The sequence below is a fragment of the Coenobita brevimanus genome, chromosome 56 (genome assembly GCF_032717465.1).
Source record: "Coenobita brevimanus isolate Jiangsu-jjx chromosome 56, ASM3271746v2, whole genome shotgun sequence".
In the NCBI taxonomy this organism is placed as follows: Eukaryota; Metazoa; Arthropoda; class Malacostraca; order Decapoda; family Coenobitidae; genus Coenobita; species Coenobita brevimanus.
The window spans coordinates 4,938,728-4,959,274 of record NC_137009.1 but is presented as its reverse complement, the minus strand read 5'-3'; the positions used below and the strand labels follow the sequence as shown (position 1 = coordinate 4,959,274).

The window sequence follows — 20,547 nt, the reverse complement described above, 5'->3', positions numbered from 1 at the left end:
ATCACTTTGGCCGACAAAAACGGCGCATCCTGGTTTCACCGAAGATGGCTTCGAATCCGATCCGTCAGGTTGGACGACAAAAACGCGGCTTTGGTGATATATATTTCAAGCTAATTTTCTTGTGCATATGCACATTTCTCATTAATAAAACACAAGAAGATATTTATTTTAAGTGCAGAAGGGAAAGTAAGTCGGTAAGGAAGAGGCGTTATGAAACTTCAATAGTCAGTGAGAATACGGGTTACAGAATTACAAAAAGAAAAAAAAAACATTATTTTTTGCCCACTTCAGCTTGAAGATTTACGTCATTTTGCATCTTGTTTATGTGGATCCGTAACTGACTATCATAATCCCACGGATTTGTGCTCTTTTCATGGCCTTTCTCCGTAACTAGCATCATACCTTGTTGTAGTTTTAATAATGTTGATGCTGTCTCGTTCGCAGATTAAAACACAACCATAGTTTTATGTCTTCTATATATCACCTCTTCATAACTAGGGTCTTATTTCTTGTTACAGCTAAGCATTTAGACGGAGATATTATAGTCTTAAGATAAATTGGCCAGTACAGTATACTATTTATATTGTAATTCCTAACAATATTACTTGAGGCGTGGAGATGTGCAGCGTGCAGCAGCGGTCGATGGTGGGCAACATGTTCATCGTGCCCTGGGCTGTGGGGTATATGATACTACCTGGTGTGGCATACTTGGTGAGGCACTGGCGATGGTTGCAGGCTGCTCTATCACTATCATCACTACCCCTCTGGACATACTACTGGTACGTTCTGCTGCACTCTCACCATTCCTCGCCTCACTCATCACTCCATCAGGCTGCTCTATCACTATCATCACTACCCCTCTGGACATACTACTGGTATGTTCTGCTGCACTCTCGCCATTCCTCGCCTCACTCATCACTCCATCAGGCTGCCTTATCACTATCATCACTACCCCTCTGGACATACTACTGGTACGTTCTGCTGCACTCTCACCATTCCTCGCCTCACTCATCAGTCCATCAGGCTGCTCTATCACTATCATCATTACCCCTTTGGACATACTGCTGGTACGTTCTGCTGCACTCTCACCATCATCATTCCACGCCTCACTTATCTCTCCGTCAGGCTGCTCTATACCTTCATCCCCACAGCTCTTCTAATTTATAGGGTCGTGTTTCATGTGAAAAAAAAAAAAAAAGAGAGGTCGCTACTCAGCTGAGGAGATGCTATGCGCCCTAATGGTCATCATCTACCACTCTGGCCACACCACTAGTATGTCATGCTGCTCTTTCACTGCCAATACTCCTCTGGAAATACTGCTGGTACAAAATCATTCATCTGGATGTTATTGCTGGATACCCTGCAATTCTTAACAATATATCTCTGGATACTACGGTAGCTCGTACATAATGCTGCTCTCTCACTCGCATGACTCCCTTAGACTCTCCGCTTAATCGGCATTTTCCCTCTGATCATATTACTGGTACACAGTAATGTCAACTACATCATCAGGTTGAAATCCTTAACAAGAATGCATTTTTTCAGGCTAATTTCAGAGTCTCCCCGGTGGCTGATAAGCAAGGGTCGACTACATGAGGCAGCTGATGTGCTCACCAAGGCTGCCAAGATGAACGGCCGACCTCTGCCCGCACACTACCACCTCCTGGCCAGAATCACCGCCATGCACAACAAGGCAGGTTACAGTAAATTTCTCTCTTGATTATACAAAGAGGACTTGTATAACTAGCTTTTTCACTCTTTTTAGCTTTTCATTTTCTGCATAGTATCTGCCTCCATAACATTTCCTGGCCAGAATCATAACAGGACATATAATGCGTTTACAGGGAATCCTTCTTATGATATATTAGGGGTCTGAGTCTGAGATCCACTACTTTCCCTTTTAATCTCATCATTTTGTTTACTGTGAACATTGACTCTTCCAAATGTTCACGTCAGTTTCAATGGTCAATTTACCGTTTTTTTTTTCTTTGTTGTCTCTGCTGTATTGAGATTGCCATCCATCAGATATTTACTTGCAGAGGCCGATTGTTCCATTTTCGTCATTCTTCTACTTTCTTCAGTCATTCATAATCCTTGTCATACCCTCTTTGCATCGCCTGGATATAGCTGGATATAGTCGTCTCAGCGAAGTGATGAAGTAAGTGAATATAATGAAAAGTATACAGTGTTTTAGGTAGGTCCATATCAACGAGTGTGAGTACTGAGTGGGAAGGGAAACATATTATTTTTTATAACTCCCTTCCATAATCCAATGTACAGTACAGTAAAGGCACACATTATGTTACCTTCATTGACATCATTTTGCAGTAAATCCACAGTAAAATCATGAAAAACTACCATTTAAGTTGCATTGTTACATAAATAGTTTTATCTAACAGTTTCTTCCGAATTACAGTATCAGTTTTATGGAAGAAGTTGCTATAATTACAAACACATCCCTAACCTATAGTGATAAGTGCCTATACAGTATACTGTATTACATAGCACTTCATCAAGAGTGACCCCAACAAACAGTAAGTTTCTACTCACTAATGACGAAGACACCACTCTCCTTCATGTTCTGCATTTCATCTTGTTCCATTAGTGTCATTTATGATGATAAAATAAACTGGTCAGAGCAAAAATAAACAAATGCAGTCACAATCCAAAGTTTGATGGCAATTCTCTGCTGTTTATTAAAAGGAAATTATCGCACTAAATATTATCTTATGTGACAAAGTAAGTATACGTGAAGGAAGGATACTCTGCGACGTCTGAGGGGTAATTATACGAGTAAATATGGAAGGCATAACATAATGCTGGGCCTGGCAAGGGAGTGTGGGCAAACTGTTGATTGTGTTGGTACCATACAGTCTTCATTACGCCCGATACAAAAAAAGACCAACTGTGAAATGGATAATTGTTGTAGTGCACCAGTGTTCCACGGCACACCAGGGCTCTGCAGTGCAACCCGTGTTCATCAGCACACCAGTGTTCCACGGTACTTCAGTGTTCCATGGCACACCAATGTTCTGCAGCACGACCCGTGTTCATCAGCACACCAGTGTTCCACTGCACACAAATGATCCATGACATGCCAGTGTTCCACGAAATACCAGTGTTCCACGACACACTAGTGTTCAACGACATACCAGTGTTGCACGACATACCAGTGTTCCACGACACACCAGTGTTTTCAAGAACAAGCAGTGTTTAGCACCACTCCAATGTTCCACGGCACACCATTGTTCCAGGGGACATCAGTGTTCCCCAGCACACAATTATTCCATGGTACACCAGTGTTTAACAGCACGCAGTGTTCTGATGTACAGTACACCATCAATCTGCAGCACATCTCTTCACTGTATTTCCTTTTTTTCCTTATCCATTGTTATAAATATTAATATATTTGCTCGTAATTCTTACGAAGAGACGTCATAGCGCTTAACATATCATTTATTGACCTTTCTGTAGGTTTTGTCATTGATATGTAACCAAAATGTGGGTGACGAATTACTGAGATACAGTTATGGTGTTATGCTTTCTGGTTCATATTCTGGACTCACCCATCCCACTTTTGAGGAAACAGTACTAGACTAAGGATAATTATAACGATATTGAAAATTATTTTATTGTTAATGGCTACTACATTTTTGTGCTTTCATAACATTTGTGTTTAATTCAGCGGAAAATGGGGCTGTGATAATGATCATGATGATGATCATGATTATGATATAGTATGGTATAGTTTAGGTCTGACAACTGATTATAATGCAGAAATGTCGTCCGAATGAAAGTCGGGTCTGTGGTGGCGGTAAGTGTGGACGTATTATGGTGATGGTGCGCGAAGGCCTGTCTAGTGTGTTGAGCCTGGTGGCTACCCCAAGGCAAGGTGCTGTGGCCTTCACTGTTCTCTTCATGTGGTTCGTCTGTGGTGTTAATTATTATGGCATCGCATTCAGTTCTCCCAATCTCAAGTAAGTGGTATAAGCTTCATTCAGTTGGCTATCTTTACTTGATACGTTACGTTCATCTAGCCCCAACCGAGGAGTCTGATCACACGGCAAACTTGATAAGCTGTGATCCTATATGACTAAACGTGGTAGAGGAGTTGAGAGTTAGGCAAGAATAAAGTATTTCGATTCTGAGAACAGTTATTCAAAGGCCGACGTCACATGGGTAGGCCAAAGATCAAGATCACATGACAAGGTCAGCTTGAAAAGTTTCTGACCGATTTGGACCGAATGAGGTGGAAGGGTTGATATTCAGATCAGACCAATGTAATTCGGTTCTGAGAATAGTCAGTGGAAAGCAGGTTCACTTGTTGGGTGAAGTTAAATACTCGACTCGGACCAGTTGTATGGCACAGAGGTTGCACTCATGAATGCTCTTGTTTATTTTAGTCTTGCTATCTGTCCAGAATATTATTAATCTTTGTTGAGATATCTTGCAGTGATGGAGCAAATGAAAGTGATATATATTTTTTCTTTTTATACGAGGAAGAAGGAACCAAAAGCCAAAAGCTCGCAAGATTTTTTCCTCCAAGGAAAAAAAAAAAAAAAAAGATAGCGAAGACCCAAATTCAAGATCCGTTCATTTTGAGATGCCTGGGCACACTGCATTTAAAAGACTGGCGATCATAGTCAGTAGCAAATACAGACAAAGGGAGACACTTACAGAGTTAACCTGTTGCATCCATAAAGGACTGGGGGTAACGGTTAACACTTGCATTTGAGAGCTGGACAGAAAAGGGACGAGAATTTGTTGCTAGATGGGTGCTATGTGCTCGCTGTAGTGGTGGAGGGATGCAAGCAGACAGTTCAGAGGAGCAGTGGCCAATGAAGTAGCTAGAGAAAAGAGATAAAGATGCAACAATGCCGTGAAGTGACAAAGGTTGAATGGAGCCAGTAAGATGAAGAGAGTAAATGAGATGAAAAGCTGTTCTCCCACAGTCTTGAAACTGAGGGCAGAGGTTACCATTTCCACACCCCGCTCGAAGTGGAATCTCACGCCTTCAACGTAAGTGGTTATCTTGGAAGCGTGAGAGCGCACCCCTTCGTGTGGGTAAGTGCAGCAAACAGCTTGTAATTAAAAAAAAAAAATGCACATGACATTGACATACGATATAATCTCTTAAAGTTAGGAATTATTACCATTTTTATTATTAAAGACTGGCATTTCTTCTTGAATACTCTGTATAAGAGTATGCATGCAGCGTTTAGAGAGCCTGTACCGTAGGAAAAATTCGTCGTCAGACATTGCTTCAAAGGGGTCCATGCAGTCAGTGATACCCTTACAAATACGCCTTGGCTGGTCATTCCGATTTTGACTACATTCCTGCCCCAAATGCTTGTTTTTGCCATTTTTCCCACCCAGAAATTCGAAATCCCACCAGTCCCCCAAGACACTTGGAAGGGGGGTTTGAAAACCAATCACAAGCACTGAAAATACAGGTCAAATTCGTTCACATCACACCAAAATACACAAGAAAGATATATTGTCAAGCCAAAACAAAATTCTGAAGACTTATGTTTACCGAACGCAAACATGAGACTTCGTAATTCAAACTAACTGGTTGTGCATGACTTGTGTGTTTAGGTACTGATTCCAATGTGTAAATGACAGTTGTGGTTAACTCTCTCTCATGGCTGGGACAACTCTAGTATTCTATTCCCAATAATGACTGATGATTCTTTTTAGGTGAAAACGAATCACTGAAGTCTGAATGCTAATAAGAGATCTGACTGTGCCATACCTCATCCCCTCCCTCCCACCTTCCGTTGTGCCAGCTTAGGATTATACTGTAGGAATCATTTCATGAACTAATCAGAATAATTATAAATGTATCATGCACCATACTTAATAAACAGCTGAGATGAAATAGTAAAAAATAAAATGGAAGTGGATACAGTATCTCATCTTTGTTTTCGTCTCGTCATAAATTAACATCTCCACAGATGCGGTGAAGTCTTTTAGAATGATATAAATATTAAAGTTTTTTTTTTCCTTTACACAATGATTTTATCATTAAATTAAAATTCCCATTACACACACCATAGGGTTCTTCACATTCTATATAGTTTTCATTGCACAAGGCTGCTATAATAGGACGAAGGGGGATACGAAGGGGTGCTATGAGACCCCCCGCAGATTCCAGTACTACTCTGTGATAATCCTCTCCCATTCATCATGGAACGCTCTCCCTTTCATGCGTTAAAATTACCAGAAGACAAGGATAGGACAAGGTGACCACCTGCCCACAAATGAAGACTACGGCCATTTGACTTCATCTGGTTGAGCTGTATGTCGGGAGGTTTCCCACATGTGAGAGATGTACTCTACATAGAAGTGAATAAGCCCGTGTATAAAGTCAACAACTCTGCAAGGGTAAAGAAGGCACAGAGTCGGCTTAGCACACCTAATCTATTGGATGCAGATTTTTCGAGAGGTAATATGATCTTTCCACGATATATCCCTAGAGAATGAAACCACAAGTATGTTTAAAGATGTTGCAGGATTGAGTGGACATTATTAAAAATTAGAGGATACCCCTGTGGAAGATTTTATCGGGGTGATTGATGTAAGAACTGAGTTTTTGATTAATTAAAAACAACAAGATTAATCAAAGATATAAGGGAAGTGAGATATTAGGTGTCCCATAGTCTCATCCCTTGTTCGTTGAAGTAACTGCTGAGATGGATGCTGTGGAAAGCAAATGGAAAGGCGAAGAAATATTAGTGGATAGGGTTAGATGTACAGCTAAGAAGGTCATTGGTGAATAAAAGAAAGAGAGTTGGTGATAGGACAGAGCCCTGAGGAACTCCACTATCAATAGCTCTAGGAGAAGAACGGTGGCCGTCTACAACAGCAGCTATAGAACGACCAGACAGGAAGCAAGAAATGAAGGCACAGATAGAAGGATAGAAACTGTGAGAGGGCAGCTTGATAATTAAAGATTTATGCCAGACTCTATTGAAAGCCTTTGAGATGTCAAGTGCAATAACAAAGCCCTCGCCAGAGTCCCGAATGGAGGATACTCAGGTGACTGAAAAGTAGGTGAGAAGATCACCAGTGAAGTGTCCTTGGCAGAACCCATACTGACGATTAAAACGAAGATTGAAGTAGGAAAGATGGTTTATTTATTTATTTTTGTTTTCTTAAGAATAGACTCGAAAACTTTGCAATGCAGGATGTTAAAGCAATTGGGCGATAGTCAGTGGGATGGTAATGGTCACCCTTCTTTGGGACAGGCTGAATGAGAGCAAACTTCCAGCAAGAAGGAAAGGTACAAGACGATAGACAAAGGCGAAAAAGTTTACCTAGGCAAGGTGTAAAAACACAGAAGCACAGTTCTTGAGAACAGCAGGACGGGCCCCATCAGGCCCTTATTTCTCATTAGTACTGAGCCCAGTGATTGCAGAAAATACATCGATTGAAGAAATTTCAATGTCAGCCATGAGGAGAAAGTCAGAGGGGCAAGACATGGAGGAACAGCACCGAATCGTCTAAGGTGGAAATGGAGGAGAAAGTCTGAGCGAAGAGTTCTGCTTTATCAGTAGAATAAATAGCCACAGAGCCATCAGAGTGGAAAAGAGAAGGGAAGGATAATGGGGTAAAGTAGTTAGAAAGGTTTTTGCCAAGGTGCCAGAAGGAGCGGGAAGAATTTGAGTTGGGGAGTTCAGAGCATTTAGTACGAATGAATTTTTTTTTGTTTTTTTTTTGTTTTTTTTTTTTGAGAAAATTCTCTTTCAAAATATCTATTTTGGAGATAAATTGAATAAAATTTAAAACACGTGATCGGACTGAAGGTGATAAATGCATTACGATGTTAGCATACCAGGCTAATGAGCACTATGAACCAAAAAGATTCCATCCTTTGGCTTTAATATCCTTGAAAACCGATACTTGTAGTCTAAGGATCTTCTCAAAATAAAGTAATGGACAGATTTACCATCACTAGACAGGCTGTGTATTTTGTGTTCCACCATTAATTACGTGAAATGAGACAGCTACAAGTACAATTTTACAAGTCATAAGTGTTTGCAGTATCCAAAGACAGATTTGATTAACTTTTGAAGGTAAAGACAGTTGAAGGAACACAATAGTTAATGATGTGGTTCGTATTTACAGAAATTCAATCAGCATTATAGTCAGTGCAATAAATTATATTTCCGATCATGTTCTGTTTACATTTTTGTTGGAAGCATTTTTTGTTCTCAGGCTACTGGGGGATCCCAGTAACGCATACATCCCAGCAACGTCCCTCCAGCAGGTTAAGGCATTTTTTTTTTTTTTAAATAACAGAACAGAGGAAGGAAAAACAAATGAATAAAAAAAAAACAAATCCATGCACAAGATTGCTGGTGTCCACTGGTCATAAAATTTCTGTAACAGTTAGACTTGAACAGCAGTAGGTTGAAGTCTGGAGGGAAACAACTCTGGGGAAGCGAGTTCCAGAGAGATGCAGTTCGGGGAATGAAAGAATTCTGATAGGCAGAAGTTCTGCAGTATGGCTGAGTGACATTCCAGTCATGAGTGCTGCCAGCTGCCCGTGTAGCACGAGGGAAGAAATGGAGAGGTGGCACCATGGACTCAACTTCGTCTGAGCATTTGCTATAGAAATGTCTGTAAAATAATGCAAGGGAGGCAACATTCCTTCTTACTTGTAGGGGAGGTAGTTTATTAGTAATAGCAGGGATATTAATAATTCTAACAGCTTTGTTCTGAATTTTGTCTACTTGTTTTAATGCAACCTCTCCACATCCGCTCCACAAGGGTGAGCAGTATTCAGGCTGAGAACGCACATGACTCTTATAAATTATAACTAACTGCTCGTCAGTGAAGAAGTTACGGACTCTGTACAATTATCCAAGTTTTTTTGTGGCGGTTTTAGCAAGTGATCTGACATGAGAGGTCCAGCTGAGGGCATTGTTGAGCGAGACGCCGAGAATTTCAATACTTTTGGAAATGGGAATATTTGTAGCATTCAAGGTAATATACGATTCTGGCAATACCTGCCTATTAGTAAATTGTATATATTTAGTTTAACTAGCATTAAATGAGACAAGGTTGTTTTATCCCCATTCACTAATCGTGGATAAGTCTTGATTTAAAGAGATGGCTGTACTGAGGTGAGAGTTAGAGATATCGGACTTTCCAAATGGATATCTGAGTGTGAATGAACTACGAAGTGTTGAATCATCTGCATATGAATGGATGGGATTGTGGGTGACAGATAAGAGATCATTAATATGAATGAGGAACAGGGTTGGTGCCAGAACTGATCCCTGCAGCACGCTGGTGTTAACAGAGTGGAAAGTGGAATATACATCATCTACTTTTACTCTTATTTTTCTATTGCTGAGATATGAGGAAATCAAAGGAACAAAAGAGTTTAGTCCATAGCAAGGGAGCTTGGACAACAGGGAACGGTACCATACTCTGTCGAAAGCCTTAGAAATATCCAGGGCTACGGCATGAGTTTCACCATGTAGGTCAACTGATTGATGGATGGTATGAGTTAGGAGGTTGAGTATGTCAATGGTGGATCTTTCTTGGCGAAAACCATATCGTCTATCACTAATTAAGTTGTTGGATTCAAGATATTTAACTATGTGCTTATTAATTTCAGTTTCAAAAACCTTATCAAGAGATGTGACAGCTATTGGTCTGTAATCAGAAGGGTCAGAGGAACTTCCTTTCTTTGGAGTTGAGTGGATATTGGCTTCTTTCCACGAATTAGGGAATGAAGAAGTACGTATGCATAGTCTGAATAATTTTGCAAGAACAGAGGCAAGTTCTGGGGAACACTTTTTCAAAACAATTGGTGGGATTCCGTCTGGACCTGGAGCTTTGTTGGTAGGTAAATTGTCTTGGATGGATTTCACGTACCTTGTCTGTATCTTAAGTGGAACAATGTCGGGAGAGGTAAGTTCTAGTGTTGCGACATTCTGGCTGGCTTCCTCTAAGGTAGAATTTCTTCAAATGTACAGGCAAAGATATCTGCTTTCCCACGCGGGTCATTTGTAATGTTGCCATCTGGAGATTTTAGTGGGGGAATGGATGATGACTTGTTAAAGTTATTATTGAATATTGGGAGATTGAGTGTTGGGAGTGGGCACATATATTTGGAAGATGATGACAATCACTACAGCATCATGAAAATCATGATGATGATGATGGCAATGAAAATGATGCCAGTATGATAATAATACATAACTGTCACCTCCGCAGCGTCAACCAATACCTATACACGTTCCTGTCTGGTCTGTTGGAGGTACCCGCTTTTCTACTCCTGTGGCCCATTGTGGCTCGTTTTGGCAGGAAAAGAGGCAACATCAAACTCCACTTGGTCTGTGCTGTGTCCATACTGCTTATACCCATCCTTCAGGCAACCACCCCACCAGGTAAGGATGATAATGATTCCACTTTATCTGTGCTCCATTCATACCACTTATGGCCATCCTTCAGACCACCACTCCACAAGGAAAGGGTGTTGATGTTGATGATGATGATGATGTTGATGATGATTATTATTACTGAATGATAATGAAAAGTTTTGATGATAAAGGACACAGTGATAATGATGATGGTGATAGTGACACTGGTGACTGTGATGATTGTGATATGACTGAAATAGAAATAATACAGCAATATTGATGGTGACACTTAGAATGGCAAATGTTCATAGTTATGAAGATAAGGGGATATACAGTAGTGATGATGGCATTATTAATGATAGTGCTGCTGCTGCTGCTAATGTTGATGATGATGATGATGTGATGATGATAATAATGATGATCATGGTAAGCGTGATGGAAATGGTGATAATCATGATGGTAGTGATGGTGACGATAGTGATACTGGTGATGACGTTGGTAGTGATCATAGTACTATGGGGCTTTAGTATGGGTAAATAGTGATGATGGTAACGATGTGTGTGTGTGTGTGTGTGTGTGTGTGTGTTTTGGCAAGGGAGAAGGAACACAAAATAAGACACGGAAGTGATTCTAGAAATTGTACTGTATACTCTAGTGATAGTCCGAATATTCGCCGTAGCATTCGCATTCGCAATTTTTCGCATATTTTTCCTATCTTCATATTCGCATTTGCATTTGCATGTTGCCATGCTGGTATTTTGCGAGTATTACCAATGTAACTTTATTTTATAAGGTTTGTAGGTAATCAAATGAAGAATTAAAAGCATGAGTTGAGCGAGTATTCCAGGCTAGTGTTGCCAGCCAAGCAGCTGTGCCAAGCTAGCTAGGGCTGCTTGCAGCATCATGCAGTGTTGCCAGATTCCCAGATAATTCTAAGTTTCTCCAGATTTTTTGCCTAAGGACAGATGGGTAATCTCCAGATTTTTAGATTATAACCAGAAAATGTACTCTGATTTTCAAGAACATGAGAGAGAGAGAGAGAGAGAGAGAGAGAGAGAGAGAGAGAGAGAATGCCGGTTTGACGTGATCTGTTCTGGGTCCATTTGAAGCTCGTCCAGGGTGCATCCGATATCCTATCAGGATGCATGGAAGAGTTGGGGCCTCGTCACGCATTCTGGTAACATAGAAAATTTATAAAAATTTATGCATTCAGTTTTCCATGGCCGCAACTCTTACAATGAGATAAACTTGTACCAACAAAAAATGTTAATAACTCACGTTTCTGTGTCATCAAACAGACTATCCACATTCGCATTCGTATTCGTGAACTTTGGAAATTCATATTTGTATTCACATTTTCATTCGCAAATAGTGAAAAAAAATATATATTCGGATCATCACTAGTGTCACGAATCAATTCGCGACATTTCCCTTTTGTGAGAAGCCACGAACTATTAGTGGAAAACTCACTGTGTATCGCTCAGCTAACCGTTTCTCCCTCCATTTCGGGGTATACTTTCCAAAACATTCGTCACTGTTTTCAAAAGTGACCGATTTAATGCACTTCACTAAGTGCTGTAATGAGCGATACTATTGTTCTTTATTGTTCGTCTCTGCTTGCCTCTGACCGTTAGAAAATGCGGCGTACTGCTCCCTTTTGTTCCCACGACTTACTCAGTCGAGTGTTTGCTGTGACGGAGAGAGGTCCTGTGCTACAGAAGTGAGAGTAGAGAGAGAGGTCAGCTAGTACCCAGACTCCGCTTGACACAGCCCCCAGACTCCCATCCTAGATTTGGGTGATACATAGCATTCATCGACCGGTATTTCCTTTTGTATAATCCTAGTTTTAAGAGCTTAGTTAAGGTGTTTTTTCCTAGGCGTAAGTATTTAGCTATTGCGTGAGTGGGTGAGTGCGTCTCATTGATTCGATTTGAATTGTAACGTTAAATTTATTTTTTGTAATTAATAAATTTAACAGTTCTTTTCCTTGAGCTCAATGTAAGTAAAATCTTGTTTCATTTCTCCATAATTAAGCTTATTTTCCATACAGCTCCTAGCTTGCATAAACGTTTGCTTTCATAACTGGTACTTAGACCAGTCTTGTTGTATTAACTTAAAATCCGTTGTGCCAGGAGTTAATGCATCAGCAAGAACCTGATGTTATTATTATTAGTATTAGTTATTTATTGTCAGGGGTGAAGTAACTTTCTCCAGAGGCTAACAGTACAGTAATTCAGCAATTGTGAGTAATTAGTCTCTGCTGTGTACTGTTGAGAAAGTTTTTTTAAATTCTCGATCTTAGAGAATCGTAGCAAGTCAGCGTAAAGTAATCGTTGCTTGATGTAGCAAGACAATCATTGTCTCTGCTCTTCAGTATTATTGAATATTATTATCAGTCAAATAATATTTAACCATATATTTCAGAAGTACTGTGTTATTATAAAAATACCGTGATAATTGGCGACCTCGCCAGGATATTGACTCCTAGCCCTAAAGCTATTCACGAGATAGTGCTCACTCATTCATATTTAGGTATTTATAATTAAAGTTTATAGGCACAAGTTTACTGGTGGTTACCGTTGATTTAGCAAGTGAATTTTTGCTTTAATCAATAGAGTACTTAACTCTAGTTTATTCTTGGTAACGCCAGACGATTTTATTCGCTTCTGGGAAGTCGCCGTACCCATTGTGTTAATTGTTGAGTCTTCCCAGTCATTTGCATTTTCGCTTTATTCTTATCCAGTTAACTAGATAAGACTGGTCACCACTAGCTTGTGTCTGTACTCTTTACTTGTATTTATTAGCATTCGTTTGCGAAGCAGCAATCAGTACTGAGTCGCTAGTTATTTAGATTGAGTTAGCGACATGGCTACCACCATATTTTTACAGGAAGCCAAAGATATGGGTCTTACAGACCCAACTGAAATTAAAGAATACATACTCTCACGGCATAATCAGGAGCAGCAGCGCGAGAATGATGCCCACGAAGAGCGTAAGATACAGCGCGAATACGAGCGAGAACAGCGCGAACACGAGCGTGAACAACGAGACAGAGAACGAGAACACGAACGTGCCGAGCGAGAGGCACGAGAAAAACATGAACTTGAAGTGCTGAAGCTCAAGCGAGATTCCTTGGGTTCAGACATCTGGTGCAGTTGGTTCAAGCTCCACGAGTGCTCTCCCTGCACATGTTATGGCGACCCCACACATCAAGCTTCCCCCATACAAAGATGGCGAGCGAATCGAGCCATACATAGCTCGATTTGAAGACACGGCTCAGCTTTACCAGCTCGATGATGCAGCTAAGTGGCTTCAGTTTCTTAGCCTGTTTGAGGGCCCTGCCCTCGATATTCTCCACAGAATTCGTGGAGACAATCTCACGTATGAAGTGATGAAAGCTGCACTCATTAAGGCGTATGGTCTCACAGTAGACGACGCCAAAGCTCAGTTCATGCGAGCTCGTCTCCAAGACAAGGAGACAGCTGTTCAGTTCCTCGACCTTCTCACTGCTTACCTAGGTGAGTGGATGGAGAAAGATGAAACTCCTTCCACGCGTGAGGGGATAATTGACCTTATGCTGCGTACACAGCTAGAGAGGTCGTGGCTTGCTGAGCTCATAGCACAGCTTAAGATCTGCCAGGTGAAAGATGCCAGCCAAATGGTAGAGAAGGCTGATGCATTCTTTACTGCATACGGGTATCAAACTCGCAAGCAGCAAAACACCTGGAACAGAAAACCTGATAAATCTGGGAAGCCGTCTCAGACTGAATCCCAGCACCAAGGCCGTTCTCAGAGTAATGGCCAAGGTCCAAGCAAACCGCAGAAGGACCAGGGGCAAAATACACAGCAGCCTGCTTGGAAAGGGTACAACAAGTACCCTAACCAGCAGCAGTATCAGCCACATAACCGACCGTCGGGACAAACTTTTTCACCACCAGCTCAAAAGAGGCAGGAAGCGAATGCAGCCTTCATTCTTCAGCAGCAGCATGGTGGTCACGTCCTTACCAATATGGGTACTTCCCCACAGTTCACTAGTCCCACAGTGACAGTGAACCCCCCTCCACAGATGGCCAATGTTCAATCTCCACAGGGAGTGAGTACGACTCCTCAAGTTCATAATTCTCAAGGCACAATGTTTGCCGCATCAATTCAGCAGCCTCATGAGTGGCTAGCTGCTTCCTCCACAGGCCCTCCCACAGGTGACAGTACCTTCCTTGTTCAGCCAGGGTTTGTGGGAGACATTCCTGTGAAGGTCCTGAGAGACAATGGTTCCTCAGGTTGCTCTGTTAAGCAGAGTTTAGTTCGGCCTGAGCAGTATACAGGTCGACAGATCCATGCAAAGCTTATTGATGGATCAGTGAGATTGTTCCCTGAGGCATGTATCCAGGTGGCATCTCCATTTTATACTGGTACGACACTTGCAGTTGTCATGCCAGAGCCTCTATTTGACTTTATAGTAGGCAATATTCAAGGAGTCAAGGATAGTTGCTCCGATGATGGCGCTACTCAGACATCGGCTGCTGCGGTAACACGAGCCATGACTGAGGCTCCAGACTGTGTCACCCCAGTGATCATTGAATCGCCGCAAGATCTGGTGTAGTCAACTTGTTGTGCAAGAACAACATTCTGACCCGACACTTGCTGCCGTGCGGAACAAACAAAAGGGTCGAGTGATAAAGTATTCACGGGGAGGTCGAGCCAAGTTCCTTCGCAAACAAGGACGGCTCTACCGTGAGTCACGAACACCCGAGGGTGAGGTTCGACTGCAGTTTGTCGTTCCCGCCAAGTACCACCTAGCAGTGTTACAATGGGGTCATTGTTCAGTCTCAGGAGGTCACATGGGCAAAAGGAAGACCCAGGGCCGTATCCGAGCTGACTTTTTCTGGCCAGGAATGGGACGGGGCATAGATAGTTTTGTCCGTTCTTGCAGTGTGTGCCAAAGTATCACCACTAATCAGGGACATGCCCTTCCTGTGCCATTTGTAACTACACCTGTAATCTCTGAGTCAGTTGAGAGACAGGGTAGTGATAACGTAGGTGCAGACCTGATGTCTCGCCTACTAACTGCTGACTAACATGGGCAGTTGTTGTATGCTGGGTTCCGTGATAGGCATCCTCAGAGATTTGAGTAATCCAAGGACCAGCCTGGTTCCCAGTTAAAAGTGTAGACCAGACGTCTCACTCGTTGGCCCTACAGGACACAGTATATCCAGGGCTTGTACATACATGTATACCATAAGTTAAGGGGGAAGTTTGAGAACCTTGCAGAGACAGTCCGAGGCTGTGTATGAATTACCTTGTGGAATGTCTCGAGCTGTGGGCCTCTCTGAGGATTCCCGGAGAATGCACATTACCCACATGAGTGTTCACACCCACGGTGGGTGTTAAAACGTGACCTGCCCGAGATTGCGTAGCGATTTTCAGCTTCCTGTATTACTCGTAAGTGTAGAGTTAGGTTAACCAGTAAACCGCCCGTTCTAAGCAATTTGTGAATTCAAGAACTGGCACGTTTCCTGGTTAATAATGTTAGGTTAACTAGTAAACTGCCCATTCTAAGAGATTTGAGTAATTCAAGAATTGGCACATTTCCTAGTTAATAAGCGTTAACCAGTAAGCTATAAGGGTTCTAAGCAATTTGTGAATTCAAGAATTACGTTTCCTGGTTAATAATGGCATAAGTACTGATTGCTAGGCAGAGAGAGAGAGAGACAGAAATAACAGTTTTGATGCTCCACCTTAATTCCTTTCACAGGTGTAGCTGGTGGGTACAGCATTGCCGTGCAGATCAGCTGGCCGTTCCTGTTGCATGCTGCCGCCCCTTCTCTTCTGCCTCGTCATCATTATTTTACTATAAATTTGTATTACTGTGTCATTTTACACGTAGGTACAGTTACACTACAACTGTCACACCTACACCGTGTATTACATACACTACACTACATAACAATTAGTTGTTAATGTAAGTGTAGCGAACTTTCGCTCAGTTTGACCTGAGTACAGGATTTTCACCGTCGTCACGGAGTTTTTCCCTCAAGCTTGTTTCTATTAACGTAAATACGAGGTTTTTTCGCTCACTGGCGACTGTGACTTTCTCCTGTAGCAGGATAGCACACACACCACAGTGTGAATCTTGTGTGACTGAGTTAGGATGTGTACATATATATATATATATATATACATCCACAAATTTTTTCCCATAAGGAAAAAATTTAACTTTGTAAGGGCGTAATGTCACGAATCAATTCGCGACATTTCCCTTTTGTGAGAAGCCACGAACTATTAGTGGAAAACTCACTGTGTATCGCTCAGCTAACCGTTTCTCCTTCCATTTCGGGGTATACTTTCCAAAACATTCGTCACTGTTTTCAAAAGTGACCGATTTAATGCACTTCACTAAGTGCTGTAATGAGCGATACTATTGTTCTTTATTGTTCGTCTCTGCTTGCCTCTGACCGTTAGAAAATGCGGCGTACTGCTCCCTTTTGTTCCCACGACTTAGTCGAGTGTTTGCTGTGACGGAGAGAGGTCCTGTGCTACAGAAGTGAGAGTAGAGAGAGAGGTCAGCTAGTACCCAGACTCCGCTTGACACAGCCCCCAGACTCCCATCCTAGATTTGGGTGATACATAGCATTCATCGACCGGTATTTCCTTTTGTATAATCCTAGTTTTAAGAGCTTAGTTAAGGTGTTTTTTTCCTAGGCGTAAGTATTTAGCTATTGCGTGAGTGGGTGAGTGCGTCTCATTGATTCGATTTGAATTGTAACGTTAAATTTATTTTTTGTAATTAATAAATTTAACAGTTCTTTTCCTTGAGCTCAATGTAAGTAAAATCTTGTTTCATTTCTCCATAATTAAGCTTATTTTCCATACAGCTCCTAGCTTGCATAAACGTTTGCTTTCATAACTGGTACTTAGACCAGTCTTGTTGTATTAACTTAAAATCCGTTGTGCCAGGAGTTAATGCATCAGCAAGAACCTGATGTTATTATTATTAGTATTAGTTATTTATTGTCAGGGGTGAAGTAACTTTCTCCAGAGGCTAACAGTACAGTAATTCAGCAATTGTGAGTAATTAGTCTCTGCTGTGTACTGTTGAGAAAGTTTTTTTAAATTCTCGATATTAGAGAATCGTAGCAAGTCAGCGTAAAGTAATCGTTGCTTGATGTAACAAGACAATCATTGTCTCTGCTCTTCAGTATTATTGAATATTATTATCAATCAAATAATATTTAACCATATATTTCAGAAGTACTGTGTTATTATAAAAATACCGTGACAACAACTAGTATACTCTAATGCAAAATTGCCATACGAACCTGGACTGGTTCAGTGCATTTATCATGATAGTATGTTTAATCTTTTCATCTCAAATACGTCGTACATTTCTCTAATCGGGTTAATATGAGACGATTTTACTTACTGTAGCTGAGACGTCCCAGGATAAAGTTGCTGAAGGCAACTTCAATTAGTAATCAATCAGCCTGAAAACTCCTTTACTTTACCTAGTACCAGACAATTTTCAGTCTTGGTGCGATGCTCTGTGGCAAAGAAGTTGCAAATACTTTTGAGTGAATGATAACCAGTTCCATATTTATCTAAACATAAGGCAGTTAAAATATGGTAAGTATTTTATGCTTGTGCTTTAGCTGAACACACATAATGGAGTTATTGCTGACATGAAACAAATTTAATCTAAATATTATCTTGTTATTTCCTCTTCCGGCACACACAAACACTGCCAATACCAGAACAAACGCACATACATTCATCACAATCTCCACGGATAAAGGAACTAAACCGAACTGTGATTAATCTATAAGCAGATGGGGAGATGATGTCATGTTCTAGATCAACGATTGTAATACATTCTCTTGGTAGGACAACTATCGTGTTGATTCCAACTATATGTTCTGCTGTTTCATTTACCTGCGAATGATAGGACAGCCTTGGTGCTCACCTTTTTTTAAATCTTCCATTTACAATTTGTGTTCGTCCTATAAATAAATATAGCCAATTCATTAAATATTAAGAATGTAAATTAATATTAAGGCAAATATTCTGCCAAGTACATATTGGTTATATCATGAGGAAACGTATGCAAAACAGCAGAGACAAAATAATGTAGTTTGTTCATAAGAAAGATATTTTTAGCCTTAAAACCAATGCACATTATCATAGTTATGACCCCAATCATTATACTGATGTTCCCTTATATTATCGCCTAAATGAACTTGTTAAATAAATTTTCAACATCATGGGCAATCAACCTTAAAGTTCTACTACATGCAAATAATTGATCACTCAAAATGTGAATGGAAAAGTCACTGATAAATTATGTTTCTGCTGCCAATTAGGGTATCGATGAATGAGTCACAGGAAAGCCCAGCTGTGACCAACTGTTATGAAAGCATTTAAGCAGTTTCGATTTTACTTTCAGTATCTTGGGCCCGAATTCAGCAAGACGATTTAACCTCGGGTTTGAGCGTGGTTCAAACCTCGGACTGGGAATCATTCGATCCCCGATTACAGCATAGGATTTAGCCATATTCATGTCACTGGACTATATAACAGATAATGCGAGATTGAGTAATCTGGGTCGTACACCTCAGAATGAAACAGGCATATGGACACGGTGATCACAAACAATCAGCAGGTGTTTATAAATCGAGCTGAGGTTTGCATGTGGCCGGAAAAATAGCCTATAAATAAAACGAAAGTTGCTGTCAGTCTTGTTATTGCGTTAATATGACAAAAATAATTCTCTATATAATGGAATATCGCCATAACACGAATTTCCTCATTAATAATATAGTACCAGTATGTTTGTGGGGTACATAATCACTTTACATTTGCAGTTCATAATATGAACTATCATTACTCCAGCTTCCTTGAAACTAATAAAAGTTCCTGAAAAAGCATATGTGCTGTAGGTAATAGAACAATTTATTGGTGCGTCCTTGTCCCACACTGCCACAGGCTCCAACAGAAGTAGTTCAATATAGGAATGACGTCGCCCAGGGAATCGTTCCTCGTAGGGTCAGCTTTCAATGTCTATCTATCTATCTATCTATTGCCAGACGCCTCAATCCCGTTTGGGGTGGCCACAAACAAATCGCCTCCAAGTCGCCCTGTCCCCCGCCATTTCACTGCCCTGCTCCCAACTCACACCCCCCTCTTGGGAGCAGGGCAGTGAAATGGCGGGGGACAGGGCGACTTGGAGGCGATTTGTTTGTGGCCACCCCAAACGGGATTGAGGCGTCTGGCAATAGATAGATAGATAGATAGACATTGAAAGCTGACCCTACGAGGAACGATTCCCTGGGCGACGTCATTCCTATACTGAACTACTTCTGTTGGAGCCTGTGGCAGTGTGGGACAAGGACGCACCAATAAATTGTTCTATTAACTACAGCACATATGCTTTTTCAGGAACTTTTATTAGCTTTCAATGTACACTCGGATAAAAAATAATCTTTACACTGGTGACCTCTACTGTACATGCGTGTGTGAACAAAATGTTTTTCATATATTCCTCGTCTATGTGGTTGGTATGTTTGAGTGAGATACGGACATGTGTAGGTGCCAATGAGATATTTATTTGACAATATCGATGTGTTACATCCCAAGTCCCAGACTGCCACGGGCTCCAACAGCAGTAGTTCAGTAAAGGAAGGATGTTGCCCAGTAAGTTGTTCTTATTTCGGTGTGCAACAACGAGATCAAAGTGGGCGTTGTAAATAAACACTAACTTCTTAAGTTCGCTGTCTTTATTTTGCCAAATAATGTCACTTAATGGTCATCACTTACACTTCACTGTTTTCACAAGTGCCGGAGCTATACAATCTTCACAAACTACACTGACACTGAACTAAATTTAAGCTGAACTGAGCACCCCTCTAGTCCCTTCCCTGTCCTTATATAAGCTCCCTATATACTAGCATGATCTACTGCATTCTCTGAGAAGCAAGTTACCAACTTGGAGATATCCAAAATATCCAGAGTTTTCTTACACTACATATCAATCTAAATGCTTTAGCATACAAACTAAAATGAAATTACATAATTTAACACACAGTCGCTTATAGAGAAAAAGTGCATAAAATTCAATGCATAACTTTACAAAATACCACTGCTCATAAATAGCAGGCTAACTGGCATCTCTGATACA

At 41.0% G+C, this 20,547-nt stretch overlaps 1 protein-coding gene across 1 annotated transcript in view; it reads left to right on the top strand.

Annotated features, from left to right (window-relative positions):
- The first annotated feature begins 6,987 nt into the window (after positions 1-6,987).
- LOC145401611 (organic cation/carnitine transporter 2-like) overlaps positions 6,988-20,547 on the top strand; it is a 33,834-nt gene continuing 20,274 nt past the window's right edge. Inside the window, exons 1-2 of the mRNA XM_080273804.1 lie at positions 6,988-7,052; positions 10,234-10,406. Of these exons, the coding sequence (XP_080129930.1) occupies positions 6,988-7,052; positions 10,234-10,406 (238 nt within the window). The remainder of the gene's footprint in view (positions 7,053-10,233; positions 10,407-20,547) is intronic.